Below are 24,769 nucleotides of genomic sequence, written 5' to 3'. Positions count from 1 at the left end.
ACAGCTGTCACTGCACTCAGCAGCAGATGCACTGCACACATTGGCTGGTTTCAAATGCTGTCACGCTCACCTGTGCCCCTCAGTTAAAGGACACCTATTAAGAATTTGATCTGCCTTTTTTACTTAACCCACGTGGAATCTGTAACTTTATTTTTGTCAAGAAATAAAAATGCATCGGCGAGTAGCTGCTGATGCCACTTAGGTCAAAACCTACACAATTACCCTGAAGCCCCGCTGATACAATGAGAGATTTCTTTCAGCCTCTCTGCGTCATCATCACCAGTGGCAGTTGCATCAGGTCTTCAGATGTGGTCCACTTGAAGTGTGTTTCCTATGACCAGTCTCTCAGTAAAACCTACTATGGAAATGTTGTATCTGAGTGAAAGTTCAAGCAGACATGTTACGTTTTCTTTTGCATTTTAGTTTCAGCCCTGAGCGCTGCCATTGTATGTCGTCTGGGTGGGGGTGAACCAGACTATTGTACGCCTTTGAAGGGGGTGGTTTCAAACAATACTTTTAAATAGGGCTCACCGGCACTTCCCCCTGTGGCCTGTTTACTCAGGCGTTCCTCTTTGATTTTGATCTCACTTCGGTTCTTCATTCAGCAAAGCAGGAAACCTTCATGTACAGACAATGCACATTTCAACATAAACGATTCTGTGGTGCATGAAGTCATATTTAATGAAATACGTCTTTCAGGAAAACCCAGCTGCTGAGGATATGTGTCATGACACTGTAAGGCCACTTGCTAAATGCAGTTAAAAGCACTGAAAACATACATAACACTCAGTACATAGCGAGATTCAGCGCTAAACAGAAACACTTTGTCTCACACCACATTGCACTGGCGTCAGTATCTGCCCACAGTTGTTTCCATAGAGCTCGGGACTTTAGGGATGGTATGCTCACTTGACTTAGAGAGTCAAAGGCCAAGTGAGGCTCTCTGTCAAAGATTCACCCTCAAGACTTTTTCTGTGGTTTGCATAAATATGTATTAAAATGTTAGTTTGGATGTCTGGTGTAGATATGTGTGGCAGCTGGGGAATGTAAACTAGTGTTTCACATGTTTTGGCGGCATTAAGAAAACTTAATTACACTGTGTGGACCACCTACAGTGAAGCTTAGCTGTATATTAACGTTACTTTTTACTTAGTCACAACTAAAGCAATAATTTGACATCCTGGGAAATACCAACCTCTGTCCAAAGATAACTTAATATATATAATCCCAGTACCTCTAAAGCTTCCTTATTACTTGCTTGTTTATTCCATACAAAACTGAAACATAAATAACATTTTATTACTGGGGCTCATGTGAGGGACTATTTTTGGACTAGGAGCAGTGATTTTCTGGGCTCTTCACTTGTCTGACAGCTCAGACCCAGGCAATATCAGAGAGAGGGAGGATAACGCCCTGCAAAATGGTAAATGATCAGTTGTAAAGATGAGACAATCAAGATATAACTTGTCAGTTTGTCATCTTTAGGTGCAAAGACATGGCGGGTGTCTATCAAATGTAAATTCATGACAAAGGCAGCTAATTTATTCTGTACATTTTCTGTGCATTATCAAGCTACTACTTAAAATCCACAAAGCTGACTGTCAGCACGTGGAAGTTCAGATATTCTACTTTAGAGATATTTGTTTTTCTGACACAACCTTTTCTTTTGCTCCTTGAGCCTCCCATACCTCAGGGGGCTTTCAAACCCAGGACTGTGCATTCTCCAGTTGCCATGGGCAACATTCTCAAAGAGCGCTCCAGTCCTCGAACACACCCCTGTGTCTAGTCTGCATCAATGACTGTTCAGTTCATCAAGTGTAAGATTCACCCTTGGAAGCTTTTTGTTTTTGTTGCGGCGTTTTTCTCAAAACCACTGTCTATTGATCGAATGATTATCTGCAGTCTTTGTCACAGGCATTTCCTGTAGAACAACATCCACTATTGACACACACAAAGGGACTTTTGGACTGGATGGATGGGCCAGACAGTCCTCGGTTGTTGTCAGGCCCGTTTAAACATTGTCGTAAAAGCAGCATGCAGAGTGACACTGAGCTCCCAGGCAGTTGTAAGCTCTTCAGAATCTGTTACACATTACATTTCCCTCTGCCTTGGACAATGTGCTAATAATTATAGGGAGCCCAAGGCCTGTGTTTACATTTGGTGCAGAAATTGTGCAGTTGGGTGTGGGGGTGTGGGGGGGAGGCTGGGGGTGTATGCTGCAGCAGTGATTCAGGCTCACAGATGTTAATTAATGGAGGCTGAGTAATGAAAGTTGTGCTTTCAGTGAGCAGGTGGATAAACCTTGTACTTACATAAAACTGTGAAAAGCTGACTATAATGCATACTTAAGGCCTAATACACAGGTTTTCTCTTTTAATGAATTAGAGGTCTTTCTTGTATTGAATCTACATGTTGTGCTTGATTTTTTTTTTTTTTTTGTGTCCACCAATGTGAGAAAAATGTTGATCTTTGATACAAAAAATGATTTAAAAATTAAATATATGATGTTAGCACTAAGAATAATAAGAATTCTGAGCCTGGTTCAGCAAATATATGAAATACATAACACAAGTTAATTTTTTTACTAACAGAAATACTTTTATACCACGCATAAAAATCTTTATTGGTGGGGTAAATGTTTATTTGTGCTTTTGTTTTGTGACAGGAAGTGACATCTGCTGCAACCTTCCTGTGTGAGGCTTGGCACGCCACAGCAGCAGATGGACACATTGAGGCGAAGCACTCTTAACAATATACTGTAGTAGAGATAAATACAGTATAGGCCTACATGTCTGTCTGGACCCAAAATAAAACAAGAAAGGCTTAAAGTATTGTTATTCTGAAGCGAATTATGTGTTTGTTAAGCAGCACTGTAATTACCTGGACAGATATTCTGTTGTGAAAATGAGAAATAGTCAAATCAGGATCCTGAAACTGCTCTGAATACTAGTTTGGTCAGGAAGGCTGAAAGCAACAGTTCTATCTCATTATATTTCACGGTTAGTTCCCCACTGCTCACTCAACAATGCGTCACTATGTCTCAACATTCTTTAAAGGCTTTGGTAATTAACCATGTTGAACCCAGGTTAAAGGCAGACATTCACACATTGTATAATTATTAATCTGTCAGCTGCAGAGTTACTCTAAATGTCAGTAGCTCTTTCTTGTCTGTTGGTGAGCTCCCACTCACTCCAATATAGAAATAGAAACAGCCACTAATATAACTTTCATCTCTAAATAACGACACCAATTCCAGAAATAACCTACCACAGTGTCCACAGTTGCTCTTTTTAATGACCCAACTGAAGAGCTATCCGTTTTTGCGTGCAACACTGTGGATAGCTGTACACCAGCAGCAGTGCTTGTAGCCCATGTGTTCAGGTCATGCACATGTATGGCAGGTTGTTGGCAGCTGCTCTGTAGAGCTCAATGATTTGTGAAAGGGCTAAGTATGCTAAAAGTGATCGTCTCAGCTCACTAGGCAAAGCTGCATTTGTCCTACTGAAGACGTCTTAATGTATCAGTGCGGTTTCTTTTCCCACTTCTTACATGTTCCACAGTGCATTTGGAATTATGTTATGATCATCAAATACTAGAACACATAGGGTGCACTTCAAAAGCCACTGGCTTCAAAGGTTAATCTTGTCATATGTGTAACACGTTTATATGGTCTATTTATTTCTAACTTTGGCTAAAAGATTTCCATGAGCTCATCTCGCATGATCTCACATTGTATTTTTATTTGTTGCACAATAAAGCACAGTGATCTAACTTCCCCAACTTATTTCAAAAGCTGCTAGGGTGTGTAAAAGACATAAAGATTGTATTTAATTGTTATATACAGTATTTACCATATACTGTATATAACAATTTGCTACAGTTTCTAATACCATTTATTTTCAGTGTTTAGTAACAAACCTGCTTGTATATGCAATTAGTCTTCCCTGTAGGGAGCCAGTATCACCAGCGGAGCCTGTTGTGTCTTAGTGCCCATAGGGAATGGGAATATGCTGAGCCATCTGCAGTACCATGCGTCTTCCATGCAGGTGACGGCCTCCTTGTCAAGTGGAGGGAGTGTGGTGTCTCATACACCCACAGACATGCACCCAGCAGACGTGTGTGTGGTCGTGCATCACAGGAAGGACACTGTCTTTCTATTTTACAAGCATTAATACATACTCTTGTGGAAACACAGTAATGCTTAACTGCAGAATATCAGATCACTTTATGGCTTTTCATTGCATTATTTGTTAAATAACTGTTGCTGCTCTGCTTGCAGTCTGTCCTGAAGTCTTCTGCTTCAGCTTTAACTACAAATTGGAGATGGGGCTGCTAAATGACATGAATACCTTTTCTTTGTTTGCTCTAGTCTCTATGGCAACACTAACAAAGACTCTGCACCAGCTGGCTGTAGCAAATCAAAGTGGTCCAAATTGACTTTCTTGACTTTCATTCCTTACTTTCCATTCTTCTACCCAATGTCTGTTTTCACCTTTTAAATCAGCATCAACGAAATCCAGATCGCTTAGGTAGGCCCAGAGGCATCTTTCTTTACGCAGGTACACTGACATCCAGAGTATAAATCATGGAAACAGTGCACAAGTCTCATTCATCACAAGCTGTATCTGACAGTGCACAATATGTGAAACAGATTCCTGAACCCAAATACCAAAGCATTGGCGGCATCATGCAAGGATGTGCCGATATCACGTGTTTAAAAAGAGTTTCCTAAGCTATTTGTCTTGTTTTGATTATGCGATTTCATCCTTGTGTCTAACCATTCAATTTGTATGGATGAACACATGTATTGTATACACAGTGCAGTTATTCCAAAAAGGCCCTTATTTGACTACATTCTACATGACCATCCACCTCTAAATTATCAGCAGTCACCCATTCTGTTATGGTTTGCTTGACTTGAAATACAGCCTGCCAAAAACTGGATAATGATAACAGAGGTAATGCATTCCACATGTGCACAATTAGGCATACAATCTGATCTGTGATTTACCCACCAAATATGGTTTCTGTATAGCTTGTGTGGTGGAACAAGGTTGTTTGTTACTACACACTGTGGTGGGGACAGACAGACTACAAATTCCTTTCTAATTTCGCTGGTTAGATCCCTTTTAGTCGTGTCAGTGGCATAGATGTTAAATCCACGTGCCATAAATGGAAACTATATATACTGCTTAATCACTGAGTTGAATTACTCAACAGTTCTTACTTCTGTATTTGTTGTGAACTGTGAATACACCTACTACTGAGCAGCAGTCACTCCCACCAAGCTGCAGCACCAACAGCTAGATGTGCAAGACGGCCGAGACCTCACACCGTGATTAAACCCATCAGAATTTGTGTGGCTGATGAGGCCTTCAAAGAGCGAAGAGGCTGTCAATCAAAACGGCCATGTCCAATTGCTGTTTTATTAATTACATCCGTTTGTCTTTATCTTTTTAAGTGTGAGAAGATCTAGATGGCCCGCTGTGCCTTACAGAACCTGCTGCCACGGGCAACCCAGTCCCTGGTAAGTGGCGATGGATGAATGATCTAGATGATGGGACATCATTAGAAAGACGCAGCCAATATAAATGGTTTCCTCACCTATTTGAAGCAGTAGGTAATGTTGTGAGTGCAAAGATAACTTATTAACAGAAAGCCCCCCATTTCAGTGCTTTATGATACTAAACATCTTTTGTTCTATGGCTGAAATTATGTTATGACCTCAGCGAAAAGCTAAAAGAGAAATTATCCTCTGGGGATTAATAAAACACTAAATTAAATTAAATATTTTATATGTGATACAGCGGATTACCTGACATAGACTGGATTTTTATTCATTCCGAGCATTTTTTTTTTTTTTTTTAATTCCTGGTTTGACAAGTAAATAATCCTCACAGTCCCTGCTGATTGATTATCATGGTTATAAACTATGCAAATTAAGAGGAGCAGTGACGATTCATTCTGCGTGATGGAGGCCAAACATATTTTCTAGCCACAGGCACAGCCAGAAAAAGAGAAGAGAGGAAAGAGACAGAGAGAATGTGAAGGAAGGAGGGAGGGGGGATTGAGAGACAGAAAGAGAGTGAGGAGGGTGTGACCTTAATCCCTGAGTGGGAAAGAAAGAAATTTACACCCACTGAAACATGCACACCAGATACATCTGGTCCATCCAGTTTCCACTTTTTATCTTAGATGAAAAGCATGTTGGAAATTAAACTTGTTATGTAGTGCTGCATGCCCTTATGAGGTGAGTCAACACTCCAGGAGGTTGACTAATTACTCTGTGACTAAAGTGGACTAACAAGGGTGTGGTTCCTCAGTTTTGGTTCAAGCTGAAGCTCATTCATGAGTCATCCCTCCATTCATTGTGATCAGAAGCGAATGTGGTTGAAGTTCAGCTAATGAGTTAGTGAGAGCATGATCATTTCCATTTTGAAACTGTAATCATGCCACAGGTAACAGCTGCAAATTTGCACAGGGAAATGTTTGAATGACATGGACATATCTGATAGCGAAGGGCCAACATCACAGCACACCGCACAGTTATGCCAAATCCTGCATGCCGCCTGTACGCAAGTCACTACATGTTACGCCACTCCACCAGTATAAGAAGTACAGTAGGCTAGTGTTCCAGATGAAGGCTGCCATGCCGCTATAGAGACTGAACAGATTCTGTTACCGACACTCCAGCTCTGGGTTCAGTCCAAAAACCTGCACTGAAGGCTTTGCTTTCTGTCTTATCAGATAACAATGACTAGCAGCCAGAATGCTGGTGGAAAATCTGATAAGTATGTGACAAGGCAGCTGTACATTTTTAAAATAACCTGGCTGGCCCTGGCCCCATTTATTCATTATTTTATACATTCAAATGCCAAACATAGATAGATAGATAGATAGATAGATACTTTATTCATCCCCTATGGGGGAAATTCAGATTGTCCAGCAGCTCTTATATTTACTTTACACAGAAATATAAAATAAAATATATTTTATATAATATATGCAATATCAGCAGCATTATGGCAAGATATCAATATTACAGCAAGAAGGTCCTGGGTTCGCAACCTGGCCTTTCTGTGTGGAGTTTGCATGTTCTCCCTGGGCTTGTGTGGGTTTTCTCCAGGTACTCTGGTTTCCTCCCACAGTCCAAAAACATGTATGTCAGGTTGATTGGTGACTCTAAATTGCCCATAGGAGTGAGTGTGTGAGGTTGTTTGTCTCTATGTGGCCCTGTGATGGACTGGTGACCTGTCCAGGGTGTACCCCTGCCTTTCACCCAAAGAGAGCTGGGATAGGCTCCAGCAGATCCCTGGGACCCTGGTTAAAAGGAATAAGCAGGTATATATAATGGATGGATGGATATACAATATCAACAGTTAAAAAAACATCACCCCCAACAACTAAAACACATATGGTGTAAGACAGTGGATGTTAATGGATAAATGCATATGCACAGTTAATGTAGAGATACCAATTAATATACATAGTCCAAAGTAATTTCATAGACAGGAAAGTTGTAATTTGCAACTGAAGTGCACTGCCCTCATGTGGTCGCATCTTTAAGAGTTAGTACACTCTTCTGTGTGCATGTGCCACATGTGTGTATGTGTGTGGGTGGGTGGGTGTGTAAGAAAGGCAGAGACAGGGAGATGTAGTCGGCCTGTTTCTGTCTCCCAACTCCCAAATGAAATGCAGACAAGAAAAAAAGAAGGTGTCTAGTCTGGGGCGCAATGGTGACCCACATCCCATCTACACCACACCCCCGGACGCATCTCATTACGTCAGACTCCATAATGACCCAAGAGATCGGAGCTTTATTATTTCTAAACATCAAATCAAATGGGCCGATGCATCACTTTAAATGTTTCTGTACATGTCAGGGGATGTAGGCACTTCTCTGGATCCAGAAACGCCTCATTTTATTCTCTCAGTGAGAGCCAGCTTCTCATCGGGGCTGCATCCACTTCTTGTTCCATGGGTGGGTTCATTCTTACTTACCTTTGTATAATTACTTTTAAAGCTGTTTTACCATCCAACCGCTAATGTGGAGTTTGTTCATCTTTAAAACACCGTCATGCACACATTCATTTATGAAGAGATCATTTTGTGAACTGTTTTGAGCTACGTTTCGAGCGAACACCCCTACACAACATGGTACGCCCCACTCCCTGCCGTTAGCCGTTGTTGTATCCTAAGCTGAACAGATTTGTCGCGATACAAACTACCTACACACGGGCATTACAGGCGAAAAGATGCTCCTCTACGGGATTAAATCAATAAAACAAACACCAAGAAGTCTGGAAAAACTTTGCCCAACTGTGCCCAAACTTTGATAGACTACAATCCAGATCACTTCCCTACGAGTTTCGAGTGTGTTAGCATTGTTTTATCTCCCCACTATTGGACGCGTTTTCTCACCCTCCTGGAGCAGTCCAGTCTGATGAATTCACCGAAAAAGGACGGAGATGATGATGTGCCCGTTAAAGACCCGGTAAAATACGGGGAGCTCGTCATTTTGGGGTAAGTCCCTTAAAAACCCGAAGCCATAGTAAAATTGTTCGGGATGGAGAAAACGAACGGTAGACGTGTAGCGGCACCATCAGCACAATAAACCAACAGATGACGCGTGAGTTCGTGTTTAATCCACCGATTTTATGACATACGGTCGTTTTCGCGAGAGTAAATTCGTGATTTTAGCTCGTCTTTTTTCATTTATTGCACCTTACCGTCATTTACCACCAGTCTGTGGCTGTGTAGTAATGTTACAAACTAACTTTATGCTTCAAATTAAAGCATATTCCCCGAAACATGCCACTGTATTGTTTTCGCATGATGCGTTTAAGTGTAATAGGTGGAACATCTGCTGTAGCCGTAGTACATTAGGCTACTACGGATGTAGCCGCTTTTTCATCAATGGTTGTAGTGGAGGGTAAGCAGCGCTGGATTGTTCAGGCTGAAAATCCCAATGATGTCATACTGTGCTGGATCTGTGATTGCTAAAAGTATTAGTGATGAAGACAATGTGTGAAAAATGCGTGCACCTTGCTCTTATTATTTAGTCACAAAGGCTCTTTCGTCTGTTATTATTAATTAATCAAATGTCGCAAACCAGATGACCATCCGAGGAAGGATGATGAGGAGGAGGAGGAGGAGGAGGAGGAGGAGGAGGAGAAAAGCCCCTCTACATCAGCAGCTGCACACACATAAGCACACAGTAGGCAGGATGTGCTGCTGTCAGCCACCAGCCTCCACAGCATTCCCACCCCTACAGTTCCACACTGTGCAGGGTCTGCAGGGACTAGAAATGCCACAACACACACACACACACACTCACTCACTCATACACAGTCATATCCAGGCTTACACAGACCTCCCTCTTGGCCTACAGAGCTTCCTGTGCATGCCAAAGATAACTGACCTAATGGCCTATCTCTTCCTCTCCGGTTGAACATGGAGTGAGGAGAATGTAGCTTGCCTGTATCAGAATGCTGATTAGTCGTCCTTCCCGTCATCTGACTCTTTGAACAGAGCAGGCCTTTACACCCTCACGTCAGAACAGGGAAATGATGATTTAATAGCTGTTTTGAGGTTTTTGGCCATGCATACTCTGTGGTGTGCCTCACGGAGGAGAGAGCTTTGTATTCGCTCACTTTAAAATTGTTAATGTTTGGGTTTGTTTTGATCTCATAATGCCAGAGTGATGGTCAGAGCCTATATCAGAGTTTTATCTATCATAGTTGACAGTATGTTAAAATGTCACATGCTGATTATAATGGCAGGCTATTAATGTTAGTATTGCATAGGTTATTCTATCTTTGCATTAGTGTGATTTTATTATTCCACAGGTAACTTTGACAGCAGATATCGAGTGTCAGAACAGGCTGTTCTTTCTACTCCTTCCTGTCGGAAATAATATTTTCCTGGCCTGTTTCGTGCAAGTGTGGATTGACTTTGCATATGTCAGATTTGATGATCACACGCCCCAAGTGGTCGATGTCTGCTTCACTGCGGGCCATGTGATCTTTGCAGTGGCTGCCATCACTCATTACCTTAGTTAGTCCGGACACCATGTACAGCACTGCCCTGTCCAGCAGCCAATAGCTCAACTCAGTTCTGCCTCACTCCCTCTTCACCACTCTGTTTATCTCTTCCGCACCGTTTTATCTCACCCATAACCCCTCTTCACACTGCCCTATGTCGCATTCCTCCTTTTACACCCTGTCCCTCCTCTGCTAGCCTACCAGTGTTTTCCTGAATGCTGACTTTAACAAAAACAGGCCTCCTTTGTGACTTGGCTTCAACTAAAATAAACCCTGTGTCGGGGGGCAGAAGGAGTGAATATTTCATATTGTGTTTTATGATACGTGCATATCTGTGTTGCTGGCCAGGACTGCCCAGCAATACCTCATGGAGCTGCTCTTCCATTGGCCTTTCCCCACAACTCTCTGCTTTGCCTTGGCTCTCTGCCCTTTTTCTCCATCTCCTCTCCCTGCCCCTCACTTGGTTTTATTCATTTAGCTTTAGTTGTTAGCTTCTCCCTGCTTTCTGTCTCTGTTTCTGTCTAGGCACTGGTCACCTTTGCTCTCCCTCTAAGCTGAGTTTCCCCCTTGTGCCCTCTTATAATCGATCCCATGTCATGTCTCCTGCCTTTTAACCAGACTCTTCAGAGCTCTGTCCTCATCTTCTTTTCTTGACCCAGTCCTCCTCTTGTCAGAGGGGGCTTGGTTTGAAGTGACAGGCACGGCAGTGGAGAGAGCACAGAGCACTGAGTCATCTTCTGGGATTGGACTTCACCTTTAAAAATTTTTACAAGAAAATGTGGCCTATTTGAAGGTTTTTCCAGGAAGCATACCCCAATTCTCACAGCAACCCCCTGCTAACAGCCTGGCCTGCTCTGACCTTAGCATTGTTGCCCCTAAGAAAATTGATTTTGCTCCTGAGATTCAGTTTATCTTACTACAGATGTATCAGGTCAATAAACCTCTCTTGGACAAAGACTCAGAAATTTAAACAGCAAAATCAGTCCTGATTATATAAAAAATAATCTATGGAATAAAATTAAATTTCAATCCCAATCTATTAGAAACCTACTGTCACACCAAGTGTTTGGAATATTGATTTTAGAAAAGCGAAAATATAAGTGAACACATGTTAACTTATTCATATAAACAGCAACAAATCCAGAGTTTCTGACAGGCAATTACTTGAAATAAGAAAAACTAGGATGGGTCTGCATTTGAAAAGCTAGAATTAACCTTTTATTGGAATTTACAAATGAATTCATCCTGTTAATCCAGTCTATTTTGATCCAGTCTGAAGACCAGGAAAGGCAGAGTTATTGCCACTCTCAAAGTCTTCATGCCTGCTGGGTATCTTCAGGATAGCATATGATACCCTGCTGATTACCCTGCCTTGTGTGTGAACTCAAGCTGTGAAAATGATGTTTGTTATGGACAAAGTCAGATCTTTATCCCACACCAGAAAGAACTTGTTGTTGTCACACTTCTTTTCATAAAACATGTGAACTGTGATCATCTTTTCTAAAACTAAATGCTGATATTGTATTATAAAACATCAGAAATTTATTATTGTCATTCACATGGGAAGAATCTAAATCGTCATGTCTGCTTCGATTAATGAACACATACTCTACCATCAAAGTAGCATTCACATTTCTGAGTGGTGAACATACTCAAGGATATTCGCTGTTTTGTGTAGGGGCGTCGCAAAAATAATTCAGTCCTGCTGGAAGCTGTGAGGAGAGGTTACATGTTGAGTGAGCTCCCCTTCAGTAAGCATGAGTCAAGTACAGGCTGAATGAGTGAGAGCGAGCGCTCGTGGTCTTTTCATGTGAATCATGAGGGGCCAGACTGTGTCGCTTTAATTCATTTTAAAAGAATCTGTGATGATATAGCTGTAAAGATGTACAAAATCAATTGAGCTAGCTTTTTAATTGCATTTATTTCTACAGACATCTTGGCAGCATCAGCAGCATTTTATTTAGCGTTTTCCCACAAGTGATGACAGATTATAAATACAGTATGCAAACAGGATAACAGTGGTTTTCCCACTGTTAGGCTTTCTCATCAAAGTGAGAGGAACTGCGACGTGTGAACTTGCGTGCACATCATCTTTGTCTTGTATTTTAGATGAGTGTGTTGTCCCTGTTTCCTTTTTATTTTCTCATGTGGCTGCTGTCTTTCTGCAGGTACAATGGCTCTCTTCCGAGTGGAGACCGCGGGCGCAGAAAGAGCCGCTTCGCTCTGTATCGAAGGGCCAAGGCCAACGGTGTCAAACCCAGCGCTGTGCACATCCTCAACACACCACAGGACAGCAAGGTATGTGTGTGTGTGCACACATTTGTGCTTGTGTGTGCGTATGTGTAATATTTGTTTCCTTCCTGTGACTCCCTGTTGCCTTTCATAAATGGGCCAAAGGAAGGATGACTAAGCATTACGACTGGTCGACTGGTGTGTGTGTGTGTGTGTGTGTGTGTGTGTGTGTGTGTGTGTGTGTGTGTGTGTGTGTGTGTGTGTGTGTGTGTGTGTGTGTGTGTGTGCGTGTGCGCTGTGTGCGTAAATTTATATTTTTGTCACCATGCTCTGCTATGATATACAATATCATTTGTTTTACTGTTATGAAAGTAGGTGCATGTTATTGCCTTTGAGTAACAACTTGTTTTAGTCAGGTTAGTATTTGTCAGGAAAGGAGGGACTGCTAATCTAGCTTGTTGCTGCTGTCATTGCAGGCTGTTCACAGCAGGGGGCAACACAGCATCTCTTTCACTCTGTCCCGTAACCAGACCGTGGTGGTGGAGTACTGCCACGACAACAACACAGACATGTTCCAGGTAACACACAACATCCTCCTTAGATAATGGCCAGTTTTGCAACAATAGTAACCTCAGATTTGTGACGATGAGGAGGTTTCTCCCAAAATATGTTGTTATGTAATGTCATCAAAGGATCTTCTATGGTCGGTAGATTATTTTGGCTCAGAGCTGTCACCAACTGTATGGAAAATCTGCAAAAAGGGGTTTTTTTTATACACTGTGTTCTGCTCTTATTATAGTATCACTGATTTATTTTATTTTATGTACAAAAAAAAAAAAGGAATCCTTCACCCATATCACACACAGTTAAAAGCCACAGTCATTTCTAAAGCTATAACAGTGTAGTAATACATCATACACTGACACCCGTCTTGAATATCACTAACACCAAGCAAGTTTTGATAGATGTGAGCAAACATCGACCTGTGTTCTCCCGTGCAGATTGGACGCTCCACAGAAAGTCCCATTGACTTTGTGGTGACAGACACCTCTGGAGGGGGAAAGGAGGGGGAGGATCCCTCCATCGCTCCCAGCACCATCTCACGTTTTGCCTGCAGAGTTGTGTGTGAACGCAACCCACCCTACACTGCACGCATTTACGCCGCAGGCTTTGACTCCTCCAAAAATATCTTCCTAGGCGTGAGTACCCTGATAATCCATAAAGCTTTACTTTTGGAATCAGTATTGAAGTCATTTGAAAAACTTACAAACCTCATGTAAAAGGATAAAACCAGGGTTTGTGCATATTGTAATTCAGCTAAATCGATGGTTTGTTTTGCTGATTTCTACACTGTATTTCTTTGTGCCTGTCTACCACAGGAGAAAGCAACCAAATGGAAAAACCCTGATGGGCATATGGATGGCCTGACCACCAATGGGGTGCTAGTGATGCACCCTGAGGGTTTCCCAGAGGACCCCAAGCAGGGGCTATGGAGGGAAATCTCAGTTTGTGGTGATGTCTACGCCTTGCGGGAGACTCGTTCTGGACCAAGCCGGGGCAAACTGGTGTGTAACCACAGCTTTAGTTTCCATGTCCCTGTAGCTTTTTGGCCAGATCCTAATATTTTTGATTGTAAGCATGTGTCTGTCTCTGTGTGTCACAGGCGGAGGGCGAAAGCAGTGCACTACGTGACGGCTCCCTGGTTGATCTGTGTGGTGCCACCTTACTGTGGCGTACAGGTGAGGGGCTTATGCGTGCTCCCACTCTGCGTCACCTGGAGGCACTTCGCCAGGAACTCAATGCATCCCGTCCCCAGTGCCCTGTAGGCCTCAGCACACTGGCCTTTCCCAGCCTGCCACGCAGCCACAGGTAGAGGCCACACTGAAGGTTTTGCTGGTTATATACTGCTTATTTCTCATCTGCAGGTGTGCTTACAAGAAAACCTTTCATGGTGTGTTTTATGCTTTCATACATCTATTCAGCTACAAAGTCAATAGGGACACAACTTTAAAAGTAATGACCCTCTGTTGACATGTTACTTCAGCCTTGAAGAACGTCAGCCCTGGGTCTACCTCGCCTGTGGCCATGTCCATGGACGCCATGACTGGGGCCAGAGATCTGAGAGAGAGGAGGAGCCAGGAGAGAGCGAGGGCACTGCAACCCGCAGAGAATGTCCCCTGTGCAGGAGCGTGGGTCCCTACGTGCCCCTGTGGCTGGGCTCTGAGCCTGCTGTGTATGTGGACGCCGGAGCTCCCACTCATGCTTTTGTGCCATGTGGACACGTCTGTTCAGAGAGGACAGCCAGGTACTGGGCCGAGACCCCGCTGCCCCATGGGACCCACGCTTTCAGACCAGTCTGTCCCTTCTGCTCCACTGCCCTCAGCTCCCCCGGCTGGACACGCCTCATATTCCAGGGTCCTATCGACTGAAGGCTAAAAACACAGCGATCACTATCACAGTAACAAAAAATGCCTGAGCTTCGTTCATGTTGCAAACGTTGATGTATGAAATGAAAGGTAATTAATTAGGGGTGCTTAATGTAATTTTCATGTTACTAAAGCATGTGTATTCAATCTCAGTCTGAGTGTACAACAAATGCTGTCTAACTTTGTTACTGAATGCAGCTGGCAGGTGTAGTTTCCTTCCCCTTGTTTATGCTTCAGTGCTTCTTAAATGGTACAAGACCAGGAGAATAGGGAAGTAAAACAGGACAGAATAATCAAACATTTTCAGAAGCAACACAAGAACTTAGATGATGCTTCTCAACCTCTTCTCAATCTCCAAGTATTATTTATACTCTGTTACCAAGTTACACAGCCTACCAACAATTATATACTTCCTTTATGAAACATTCACACTCAAACACTTGTCTGTTTCTGAAACCATACAGGACATAACACATAGCTTTTTTGCACATAAGAATGAAATAACCTATTTCATTTAAGTGTAGGTTTGTGCATTCTTCTCACTCAGTATAACTTTAAAGGTAGTTTCCATTTACAGATGTGTAGTATTCCACTTCTTTCTGGCACTTTGGCAAAGACAATGTTAATTGCTAAACTGTTGGAAGGTAAGTTGAGGTCAGAGGCTTCTTGCAACATTTTTAATTATTTTGCTGTTTCATGAGGGAAAGATTGTTAACCTCTGTTAAAATCAAGGTGTTTTATAGTATATGCAGTTTTCATTTTTCCCCTTATCCTTCCATTTGAAATCTATGCAGAGAGGCCTAGTAAATACATCCCTTGTGTAGTTTTAGATTGGAGTAAAACCCGGCAGACTCTTAGATTAACACTGAACCACCAGAGGGAATACTACATACAACACAATGCCTGGTCTTATCCTGATTATCAAGCAGACAGGATAAACAAGGGCTTGGAAAAATTTGGGTAAATACACTTCATAACTCTCTGAAGCAATAACAGCACTTCCATAGATAAGCTAGATGTTGTGCTATGTGTAGCCAACTGTTAGGTCAGTGGTCACATTAAATGATGGTTTCCAGCTTAAGGGCTCAACCAGAGGCGTATTCAATATCAAGTTTCCCCAGTGAGGTCTTAGAGTGATGACCTAATTATGCGTAATGTAACCAAAGTACTAGAATTTAATTGAATCAGTGACTAAACATTGTGACATTCAATAAATGTTCATTTCAGAGGAACATGCTGACAGAAACCAGCATTTAGGCTGCAGAGAGCAGCAATCATAAAATAACACTGCATTGTTGTATTAGTTTGAACACACTTCTGGTTACTGAATTATGCTAAACAGGGTCTATGTCAGTATGATAGTGGTAGAGTGTCAGAAAGATTTGACCTTGTGTAACCTCAAAAGATGACCTTTTTTTGTTTCAAAGAAAACTATTTTGTTAGGGCATGGGGAGGGATTTAATTGGGGAGGTGGGAGGAATTCTTTTAGATGTTCAGTGTTTTAAAAAAAAATGCTATTTTTCTAACTAATAATTGGTTTTAGTTAACCTGTTGTTACTCAGTGTAAGCAAGTTGTGTATGTTTCCGAATATTATCGTGTGGTAGAAGTAGGAGAGCTTGTGAGTGAGAAAATATTGCCAACACTGTGTCCAACAAACACACTTAACACACCTCTAAGTTACCGTAAAACATTGCCCAGACAATGAATGTAGCCAAATACTCAGGCTATATTTAGCCTTCTCTGGTGCTCATATTGAATGGTCTATATTGTGATACTATTTTTTTAACTAAATATTATGGTGTAGCTTGTTGAACTAGCTTGAAAAGTCAGATAATTTCAATAATAGCCTCAAGTATGGAAGACGTATAATTGATAATACACACTCACTTGGAAATTGTGTCTAGCTTGCATGTGCTGAACGTACACAAACAGTATGTACACTACACATACACTTTGCACGGTGGATTGCCAACCTGTTATTCATGCTGAGAACGTTTGTCGCAGACCAAGATGTCTTCCAAGTCCTTAGCTGCAGCATTTTTGTTTTTTGTTTTGTTTGTATGGATTTTTTTTTTTTTTTTGGAAGACCTAGCCAAAAAAAAAAAGAGTGAAAGAGAGCCTAAAAAAAATCCTCATACTTGATAGATATGTGATTTTGTGTGATCTAACAGCCCACTTTGTACTACTATGCTAATATTTTCACCAAACCTACACACTGCAAGATGTCCACATAAATTATTTGCAATTTATATTTAGACTTCTCACGGATCATTTAAAGATCATCAACGTGAGCCTGTTTTCAAAATGCTATATTTCTATTTGAAGTCTAAATCAAGACTGAAACTCCATAGTGTGTGGTGGATAGTGGTTGTAGTGTTTGTAATTACTGTAGCTCAGGATAATGAATTCATATCCACAGTTGATGGAGCCTGAAGGAAACCTGGTAGGAAGCACTTTTAGTCTAAGTGTTTCAGACCTACAAAACACGTAAGAAAAGAGGGGTGATAATAATTATCTGATGTAATGGCCAACTATAGAAGGCGTGCATCCTGTAGGTCAGATCACCACAGGTCTAGGATCAGACACATATGGGTCAGGCACAAACAAGCTATGAAATGTTCTCGTTCAGCTGCCATTTACTACGCACGCCAAATCCAGTGAATCCTGCTTTTGAACCTAATACGTACAACAATTAAAGTACCACCATTGGCATGTGGATGGAAGAGCTGCTGCAGCACCCTCATTGGCTTCTAGTTTATGACCTGACATATTTATTTTTGTTTAGTAAAGGTTTTTGTGTTATACCCTTGGCTTTATTCTACTATTTATAGGTGTTCATATGCAATTTTCTTATGTGTTTTTAGGTTTTAGTATTAATGGAAATTCAGACATAGCATCTATTTTAGCGTGGCATCAGGTTGCTTAATACCACCAGTAACAACAATAACTCTTTCCTAACTGTTTTGTTATTACATGTATCAACTGACCTTCTTTCCAGATAGCGAAACCTCAACCACCTCAACTTATGAACTCATCCTATTATAGGTGAGTGGGTAGCTGACACATATTATACAGCGTAAAACCTCACACTTATTAATGCATTCCTTTTAAAACACCTGTGTTATGTACAGCTATTTTGTATTACTTTATATCATATTCTGTAATCGTCCGGTGCACAGACAATCGCTATACACATGTCAATAAACCTGTTAAAAAGTTTCATTTCTGGTTGTTTTGTCAATGGAATTCAGTTCTATTTGGGGTCAAACGTCCTGTACCATAGGTCAACATGAAGGCCAAATGTGTTTATTGCACAGAATACAGTTTATTGTATTTAAATATATCGCCAAATGCAAAGAGCACTTCTCTTGTCCAGCAGAGGGTGCTCTCTACTAGCTGTGAAACTGACAACAGGTTTTAATGCCCCATGATGAAGTTACTTTGAATTGCATCACCTCTTTAAAATCATCAACCCTTTTAATGAGCAGTTTTGGCAGTTATATTTATCGCCATGCAAATGTGATAAGAAGCTGGCAAATGTCTGCAAAATTACAGGACGCCTGGTTTAAAATAGCAATTTAAACGACTTTAAGTTTGTTCCTTTGCATAGAATCCAGCATGTTGGCTGAAAGGCTGCTGAGAGTGGTGTTCTTCAGAAATGATTTCACTCCTGAACTATGGGATAGAGCCTTTTTTTTTTCACAGATTATGAAGCCTATTTCATGGCTTTCTCAATGCCACACTACGTTCACTCGCTTCCTGAGCAAAGGAAGGAGAAACCCAAAAGCCTGCTGAATCTTTAAAGGAGCAAAGTATGAACAAACTAAGCTCTTGTCAAAGTTAAGATATACCTAACTATATTCACCAAACATGCTGTACAAAGTAATGCATGTCCTTAATTGTGATTTTATAACAATAGAATTCTTAAAATAATTACCTTTTTTCATGCAGTTTAAAAAAATATTTTGGATGTATGACATTAACGATATAAATATTACCTAACATGATAAAACTAAGATGTATTTATCAATACTTTCATATACTAAATGGCTCATAAATTATGAAATACAGTGATTTATAGTAACGAATCAGTGTGCCGAAAACTATTACCCAACTCTGCAGTTCCTCTTTCTGGAGTGTCTTTATGACTTTCTCATTGTTTTAGTTTTACAAATTGTAATGTTAGTGTTTTAGCTTACTGCCAATGTGCTCATTAAGCTGCTTCCAGCCGCTGCACATAGCTGCTGTCAGAAAAAAAGTGCTAAAAATGAATGAATTACTTTCACAGATTAAATAAAAAACTCTATGTTACCTGCCCAGTAGCAGAGAGAAGATGTTAATGCCGGTTGCACATGGTCAGCGTTCAGTGGCTGGTGGAAATCGAAACACTTGGATTTAATATATTCATCAAGTTGCCAGAAACATGTCTTCAACTGAAAGCTAATGTGAGCATAGGCAATGTTCAAATTGTCAGTGTTCTGCCCACAAGTGTTTACAAAAATATTGGTAATTTTAAGGCCCTTTCAGATGTTATTGTGTTTGAGTTGTGTGTTCCTAAATTGATTTGTGTTTAATCAGATTACCACAGAACATACCTGGGTAATTTTGCATTGTAATACTCCAGTATAGGATATAACATAGGAAATGGAAAGAAATTGGAAGGGCACAGCAGCTGTTTCTTGCCGTGAGGCTCCACTTGCAGGATAACCAGCTCTGCTAGTTGTGTGTATGTATATGTGTATGTGTGTGTGTGTGTGTGTGTGTGTGTGCGTGTGTGTCAGGGCATATAGCACAGATGACTGAGGCAGGTTTTAGCGATACTGTTGAATTCTCAGTGGAGGGATTTGTAGGTTTTGATCCCAGCTAATTAATCTGAAACCCTCAATGGGAGTAATGGGAAATTTGAAGGGGACTCTCTGGTGTGGCGTGTGCGTGTGTGTTTTCTTATGTCTCTTTGTGTGCACAAGTACATACAAATACGGCATGTATTGTGCGTGTGAAGAGAATATGAAGGCATCAGGGTTGGTGTTTGTGTTAATCAGCGTCTCTGAGATCTTAACTCTCTGTGGATTCACTGTGGAGGTAGCAGGGAGCAATCACACCATTGTTCCATCAGTCTGCCCATTAACTACAAACACTGGGGAAACTTTAATTAAACTGAGGCCACAGGCGATTAATTAACTTTAAGACTTTCACTTCTTTTTTCTTTCCTTCTTCACATTTCACTAAGTCAGAGAGACATAGAAAGTGTAATTTAACCACTTAATTTACAAATCCAATTAATGCCAACATTAAGGCATCACAAGCTGCTGTCCTGTGTTCTCTAGTATACAGTAACACTATTCTCTTTTGTGGCAACAAATACCAGCACACATAAGCTGAGCAGAATGCATTAAATGAGGGTTAACAGTTTTAATAAGTCTGATTATTTTATGGAGTTTATTATGGTGTGTTATCCTGTTAGCGAGGTGACGTCGTGACAATGGCTTGGTAATCCAGACTGTCCTATGTCTCACCAAGTGGTCTCCTGCTCTGCTGTAGTGATGTGTTTCTGTTTAGGAAGGGAAAACCCAGCCTGGATGTGACTGGCTGAGAATATGAGAAAGGAGGGAATCTGTTTCAACACCTGTCATGTATACAGTTTGTGTAGGTCTTCAGGAATATTCTTCTTTTTTACTGTAGAAGTCATGTGAAGCTTGTTAATGATGCTACTTCACCCTATACATCCAGTCTGCCAAACAGTAATCCTTTTGACATTTGTATATACAATATTGTACATTATTCCAGCAATTAACTTTCAATCTGATCTACAGTAGCAGTAGAGGTGAGTGACACTGAGGTCATGTTCCATGTTTTTCTATTAATTTGGACAGGTTGGGACTTATGCTGTTCAAACTTGTTTTTAGTGGCTATTTAATGAAGTGATTCCAATATTTCTACCGCAGGGCAAGTTTTATTAAAAGCATTTTTGTTTTTCCAGCAGCACAGTGGGTGAGTGGTATTGTGGTATCGTGTGGTAGATGTAGCAGAGCTTGTGAGTGAGAAAATATTGTATAGAACACTGTGTCCAACAAACACGCTTAACACACCTCTTAGTTACCGTAAAACATTGCCCAGACAATGAATGTAGCCAAATACTCAGGCTATATTTAGCATTCCCTGGGGCTCATATTGAATGGTCTATATTATTGATACTATTTTTTGTAACTAAATATAACGAACAATGGTATTTTTCCACCAGAATTTTATTCCTGACAATGTGATGAAGGCAACATTTAGACCTTCATGTAAAGAATTACATTTACATAAACTATACTTTAAAGATTAACAATGAATGTGTATGAAATATCCAAATAATAATTACAAAATTGTCTTTGTGCTGTCTGGTCTAAGCCTTAAGGGGTCTAAATGACCATAAAATGACCATAGTATTTCTAAAATGCGGCCTACAGGCCTGGTTGTGAGTAAAACCTATTAAATGTAATTCACCTACATTGTATTCAGGTGGTATAAACATCTTTGAATCTATATTTAAAAGTTAGACAAAAATGAAACTACGAATAAAAAGAATATTTTAATTTGATCGTGCTGATCTTTCATAACAATGTTCACTGATATTGATCATGATATGAAAAATCTATGCAACATCAGGCGTGAATTAGTCAAATCCCCAGTAGAATCACACAGAAGTTCGCCCTGTAGAAATTAAGCAGTGTCAAATAAGTAGGTCAGGTAAAATACCGCCCACCTGACGCCGGTGACATGCGCAGTTAAAGGAAGCAGTGCAAAGCTCCGCCCCTTTTCATTTCAAACTAAATTTCCACTGCGCCATTTTTCTTAGCAAACAGAAACTGTGGTAAGTTTCTTACTTATTAAACTCGAATTTTAGTTATCTCGACAGAAAAAAATAGGTTACAGTGTTTTTCTCCTCACTCTTCAGTTAATTGAGGTTCTTAAAATATCTAATTTATAATGTGACCAACTACCTTAAGTGTACTAGCTGATTTATGCGGTTGACTCAATATGCTAATGTTGCCAAGAAGTGATTGTGTTATCAGGCTTTTTCTCCTTTATCCAAAATGGTTTGGCTTCTTTTCTCATGATGCATTTACTCACTTATATTAATGTCATGTTTGTGAAGAAGTCCTTAAAACCCTCCCCCTACACTGTGCAGTCTAAATACTGTACTTTAAAGAAGTGAAATAAGCATAAATATGAATATTTTGCCAGAAATGTTATTAAAATAATTGTGTAGCAACCCAGCAATGTGTTGCATATTTAAGATTTGTTGTAATTGTTTTGAATTCATTATTTCCAAATGTATATATAAAATTCTATAGCAGCCATTTTACTGCAATTAGAGCTAAAAATTATACTTTCTTGAAATAATTACCAAGTATAATTGAAGTATTTTAAAAATATTAATTTACAATCTGCAAAATATGAAGTATAAAAATTCATGTTTTAATGTAATCAAGTGTCCTATACTAAAACTGCAGTTCTGACATTTGTAAACCAAATCACTAAAGTCATTGTTAATATAATTTGAACTGTGGACAGACCTCCTGCCCTCATACACATACGTGTATGCGAGCCATTGTCTGTCCAGCATGGCAGCCGCAGGGATGTATTGATGGAGAGCAGCAGCTCATTTGGCATCTAAGTAAATATGTTTCCTCTGATGCAGCTAATTCTCCTGCATTAGCATCCCTCTGCTGTTTTCCCACATCTTCCCAAAGTTACTTCTTTTCTTCTCTGATGTTACTCTCTGTGCTCTCTCAACCCCGTGACTAGTAATGGCCCTGAGCAGGCATCGCCATCGTTCATGTAAATGACAACTAATGAAGATGGTGTTTCCTCTCATGTGTGTCTTTTGAGGGGGCAGGGCAGTGCGGGGTCCTCAGTTGATACAACCACGTCACTTTAGTTGTGTTTTCTGCTCTCCACTCATGGTTGGAAAAATAAGTGTTCCTCTCTTTTTCTCTCTCCTCAGCACTTTGATCGGTCAGGGATGAGCGCTCTCTTCTTTGGCGGTATCAAGCACACGCTCAATTAGCCAGACGTGGTAGGTGAGAACCATTTTGAAAACATTTCTCATTACACCTTATCACTGGGGCACAGAGGGGGGCAACATTAAGCAATTTTTAGGGGTGAATGAGAGACGGAGGGCGAAAGACGGAGGGAGGGCTGGTAGACATCAAAGTGTCTATTTAAATTGAGTGGTCCTGGGTGAAAGATCCCCACTACATAAAGATTAACACCATCCTCTCTCCCACATGCACACACAGCTAATATCATACACCCAGATATTTTTATGCGTCAAGGGTTAATAACTATGGGGATGAGGACACTAGAGGTTCATGTGGGGTGTTCCTGCAAGTGTGTGTGTGTAGAATGGGTTCATGTTTGCATGCGAGGATGTTTGTGTGTGTACAGAGAGAGAAAGAGGCTGACGCATGGAGGTAGAGATCACACAGCGAATGTGAGGCTCACTTTCATCTCAGAAACAAACTGACACGTTACAAATCCAACTAGCAGTAACACTGAAGGACCTGCCAGCACTGCTCAGGAACATACTGACACACGCACTGAGGCAAGGAGGCTGTATGACAGTTGACGTGTTGCCTGTTTTCCACCAGTTTCATCATGAGGTTGTGGTATGGACGTATGAACACATTAAGTGTGTCTTCCTGTCTGTTTGTGCCTGTTGTCTTCAGTATGTGGAAAAACTGCGTGAGCATCTCGTGTATTCCTAAAGTTGTCTTTCACTGTGTCTGTGCGTGTGTGCCTGTTCAATCCCACCCGGTGGATTAGTGACGTCGGTGGAGCTCACCCTCTCTTTCTGATAACGGTGCGCGCCGCTGCCTCCCGCTCACTGCTCCCTGTGCTCAATTTCAGATAGTGCTAATGGAATCTGTCCTACGCGATTGTAATGCAAGCGAGACTCATTTTCCACGGAGCTTGGAGCTGTCAGCTTGGCAGGACTGTGGTGGGGTAAGGACAAGGAGGAGGGGGGATCCAGTGAGAGGATGATGAGGAGGGTGTGTGTGCATGTGTGACGTGTGGTATGGTTGGCCTCCTCCCTCCTGTCAGGGAGCTGTAGTGCTGCTTCCCACACATTTCCCAACACGGTGCATACCTGCACACACAAACACTTTTTCAGGCTGACATATAGTGGCACTGGTTTTTGTCACAGCAGAGGCTGAGTTTGAATTTCCTTTAGTTAAAAGGTTGGTTACCCAAATGACAAAAGCACAAAACTGTCATCAACTGCATTACTTTTTCTAGATATGAAGATAGTTTTTGTTTGACGTTTTTCTGTTTTAATTTTTCTCGACATTATAGAAACTGTTCCATCAATGGAAAATAATTAAGAAAATGTTCTTTGGTTTAAGTTTGAGTAGGGATAACCTTCTGTATGTATAAAAAACTTCCAAAATTTTGAGCTTAAAGTTTTATTCTTGACAAAAAACATCCTAATAGAGGAGGGCATTTCACATCTGAAACATTGACAGTGTTTCTGTTTTGTTCAGGTGTCCCAATAAGTCCAGACAGTGAGCTGACATGTGCAATGCCAGGACTCCAAAGCTGAAGCAGGTAAATGCAGCCATCACTCATTTTATTATATACGCTTGTGTGTTTCAAACTTTGTCAGGTCAAAATACCATATAAAAATGCCTTTAGCTTAAACAAAACATTGTGAGTTAGTTATAGTAGCATGTAGCATGTATACCTTTTACTGTGGTAATGTCAATGTAGCCCAACACTACAGAGACTAAACTGCAGACATTTCCCTGCAGCAGAGCCCTCAGCTTTATAACCAGTATGACGAACTTTGTGGGTAAGAAGTCGGTGAGCAATTATGTCCTGCTTTTTTTTGAAGTAGGACATGCTGCTTGGTGAAAGAGGTCTTGGTGAGCAGTTGTTATATTTTGCCACCAAAAATGGTGACATGATAAATTTTGATGAAGCTGCGTGACGTGCTCAAGAGTTTCATTACTTAACTAAAACTTTACTAAAAGATCTTTTACCACACCAGCTTCTGCATGTTCTTACATACATCCTTT

The 24,769-nt window shown here is 40.9% G+C and overlaps 1 protein-coding gene and 1 long non-coding RNA gene across 3 annotated transcripts; both read left to right on the top strand.

Annotated features, from left to right (window-relative positions):
• The first annotated feature begins 4,020 nt into the window (after window positions 1-4,020).
• LOC113137461 (E3 ubiquitin-protein ligase pellino homolog 2) lies at window positions 4,021-17,922 on the top strand. 2 transcript variants are annotated; one of them, XM_026319137.1, is made up of 8 exons: window positions 4,021-4,046; window positions 5,462-5,527; window positions 12,212-12,341; window positions 12,752-12,853; window positions 13,277-13,474; window positions 13,655-13,840; window positions 13,939-14,144; window positions 14,320-17,922. In XM_026319137.1, the coding sequence occupies exons 1-8, from the start codon at window positions 4,030-4,032 to the stop codon at window positions 14,702-14,704; spliced, it is 1,290 nt and encodes a 429-aa protein (XP_026174922.1). In that variant the 5' UTR covers window positions 4,021-4,029; the 3' UTR covers window positions 14,705-17,922. The 2 variants fall into 2 exon arrangements, with proteins under 2 accessions (XP_026174922.1, XP_026174923.1); XM_026319138.2 differs by lacking the exons at window positions 4,021-4,046; window positions 5,462-5,527 and adding an exon at window positions 8,177-8,523.
• A 3,585-nt stretch (window positions 17,923-21,507) lies between these two features.
• Window positions 21,508-24,299, top strand: LOC113137215 (uncharacterized). Its single transcript, XR_003296350.1, has 3 exons — window positions 21,508-21,558; window positions 22,696-22,767; window positions 24,236-24,299. It is a non-coding gene; the product is annotated as an uncharacterized LOC113137215 (long non-coding RNA).
• Window positions 24,300-24,769: the final 470 nt, after the last annotated feature.

Source organism: Mastacembelus armatus, chromosome 24 (assembly GCF_900324485.2).
Source record: "Mastacembelus armatus chromosome 24, fMasArm1.2, whole genome shotgun sequence".
In the NCBI taxonomy this organism is placed as follows: Eukaryota; Metazoa; Chordata; class Actinopteri; order Synbranchiformes; family Mastacembelidae; genus Mastacembelus; species Mastacembelus armatus.
This window is presented reverse-complemented; position numbering and strand designations above follow the sequence as displayed.

Excerpts from the sequence above, each read along its gene's own strand:
- LOC113137461 (XM_026319137.1), top strand. Across the intron at positions 5,528-12,211 it reads CACGGGCAACCCAGTCCCTG|GTACAATGGCTCTCTTCCGA; the intron begins GTAAGTGGCGAT and ends GTCTTTCTGCAG. Across the intron at positions 12,854-13,276 it reads ACAACACAGACATGTTCCAG|ATTGGACGCTCCACAGAAAG; the intron begins GTAACACACAAC and ends TCTCCCGTGCAG.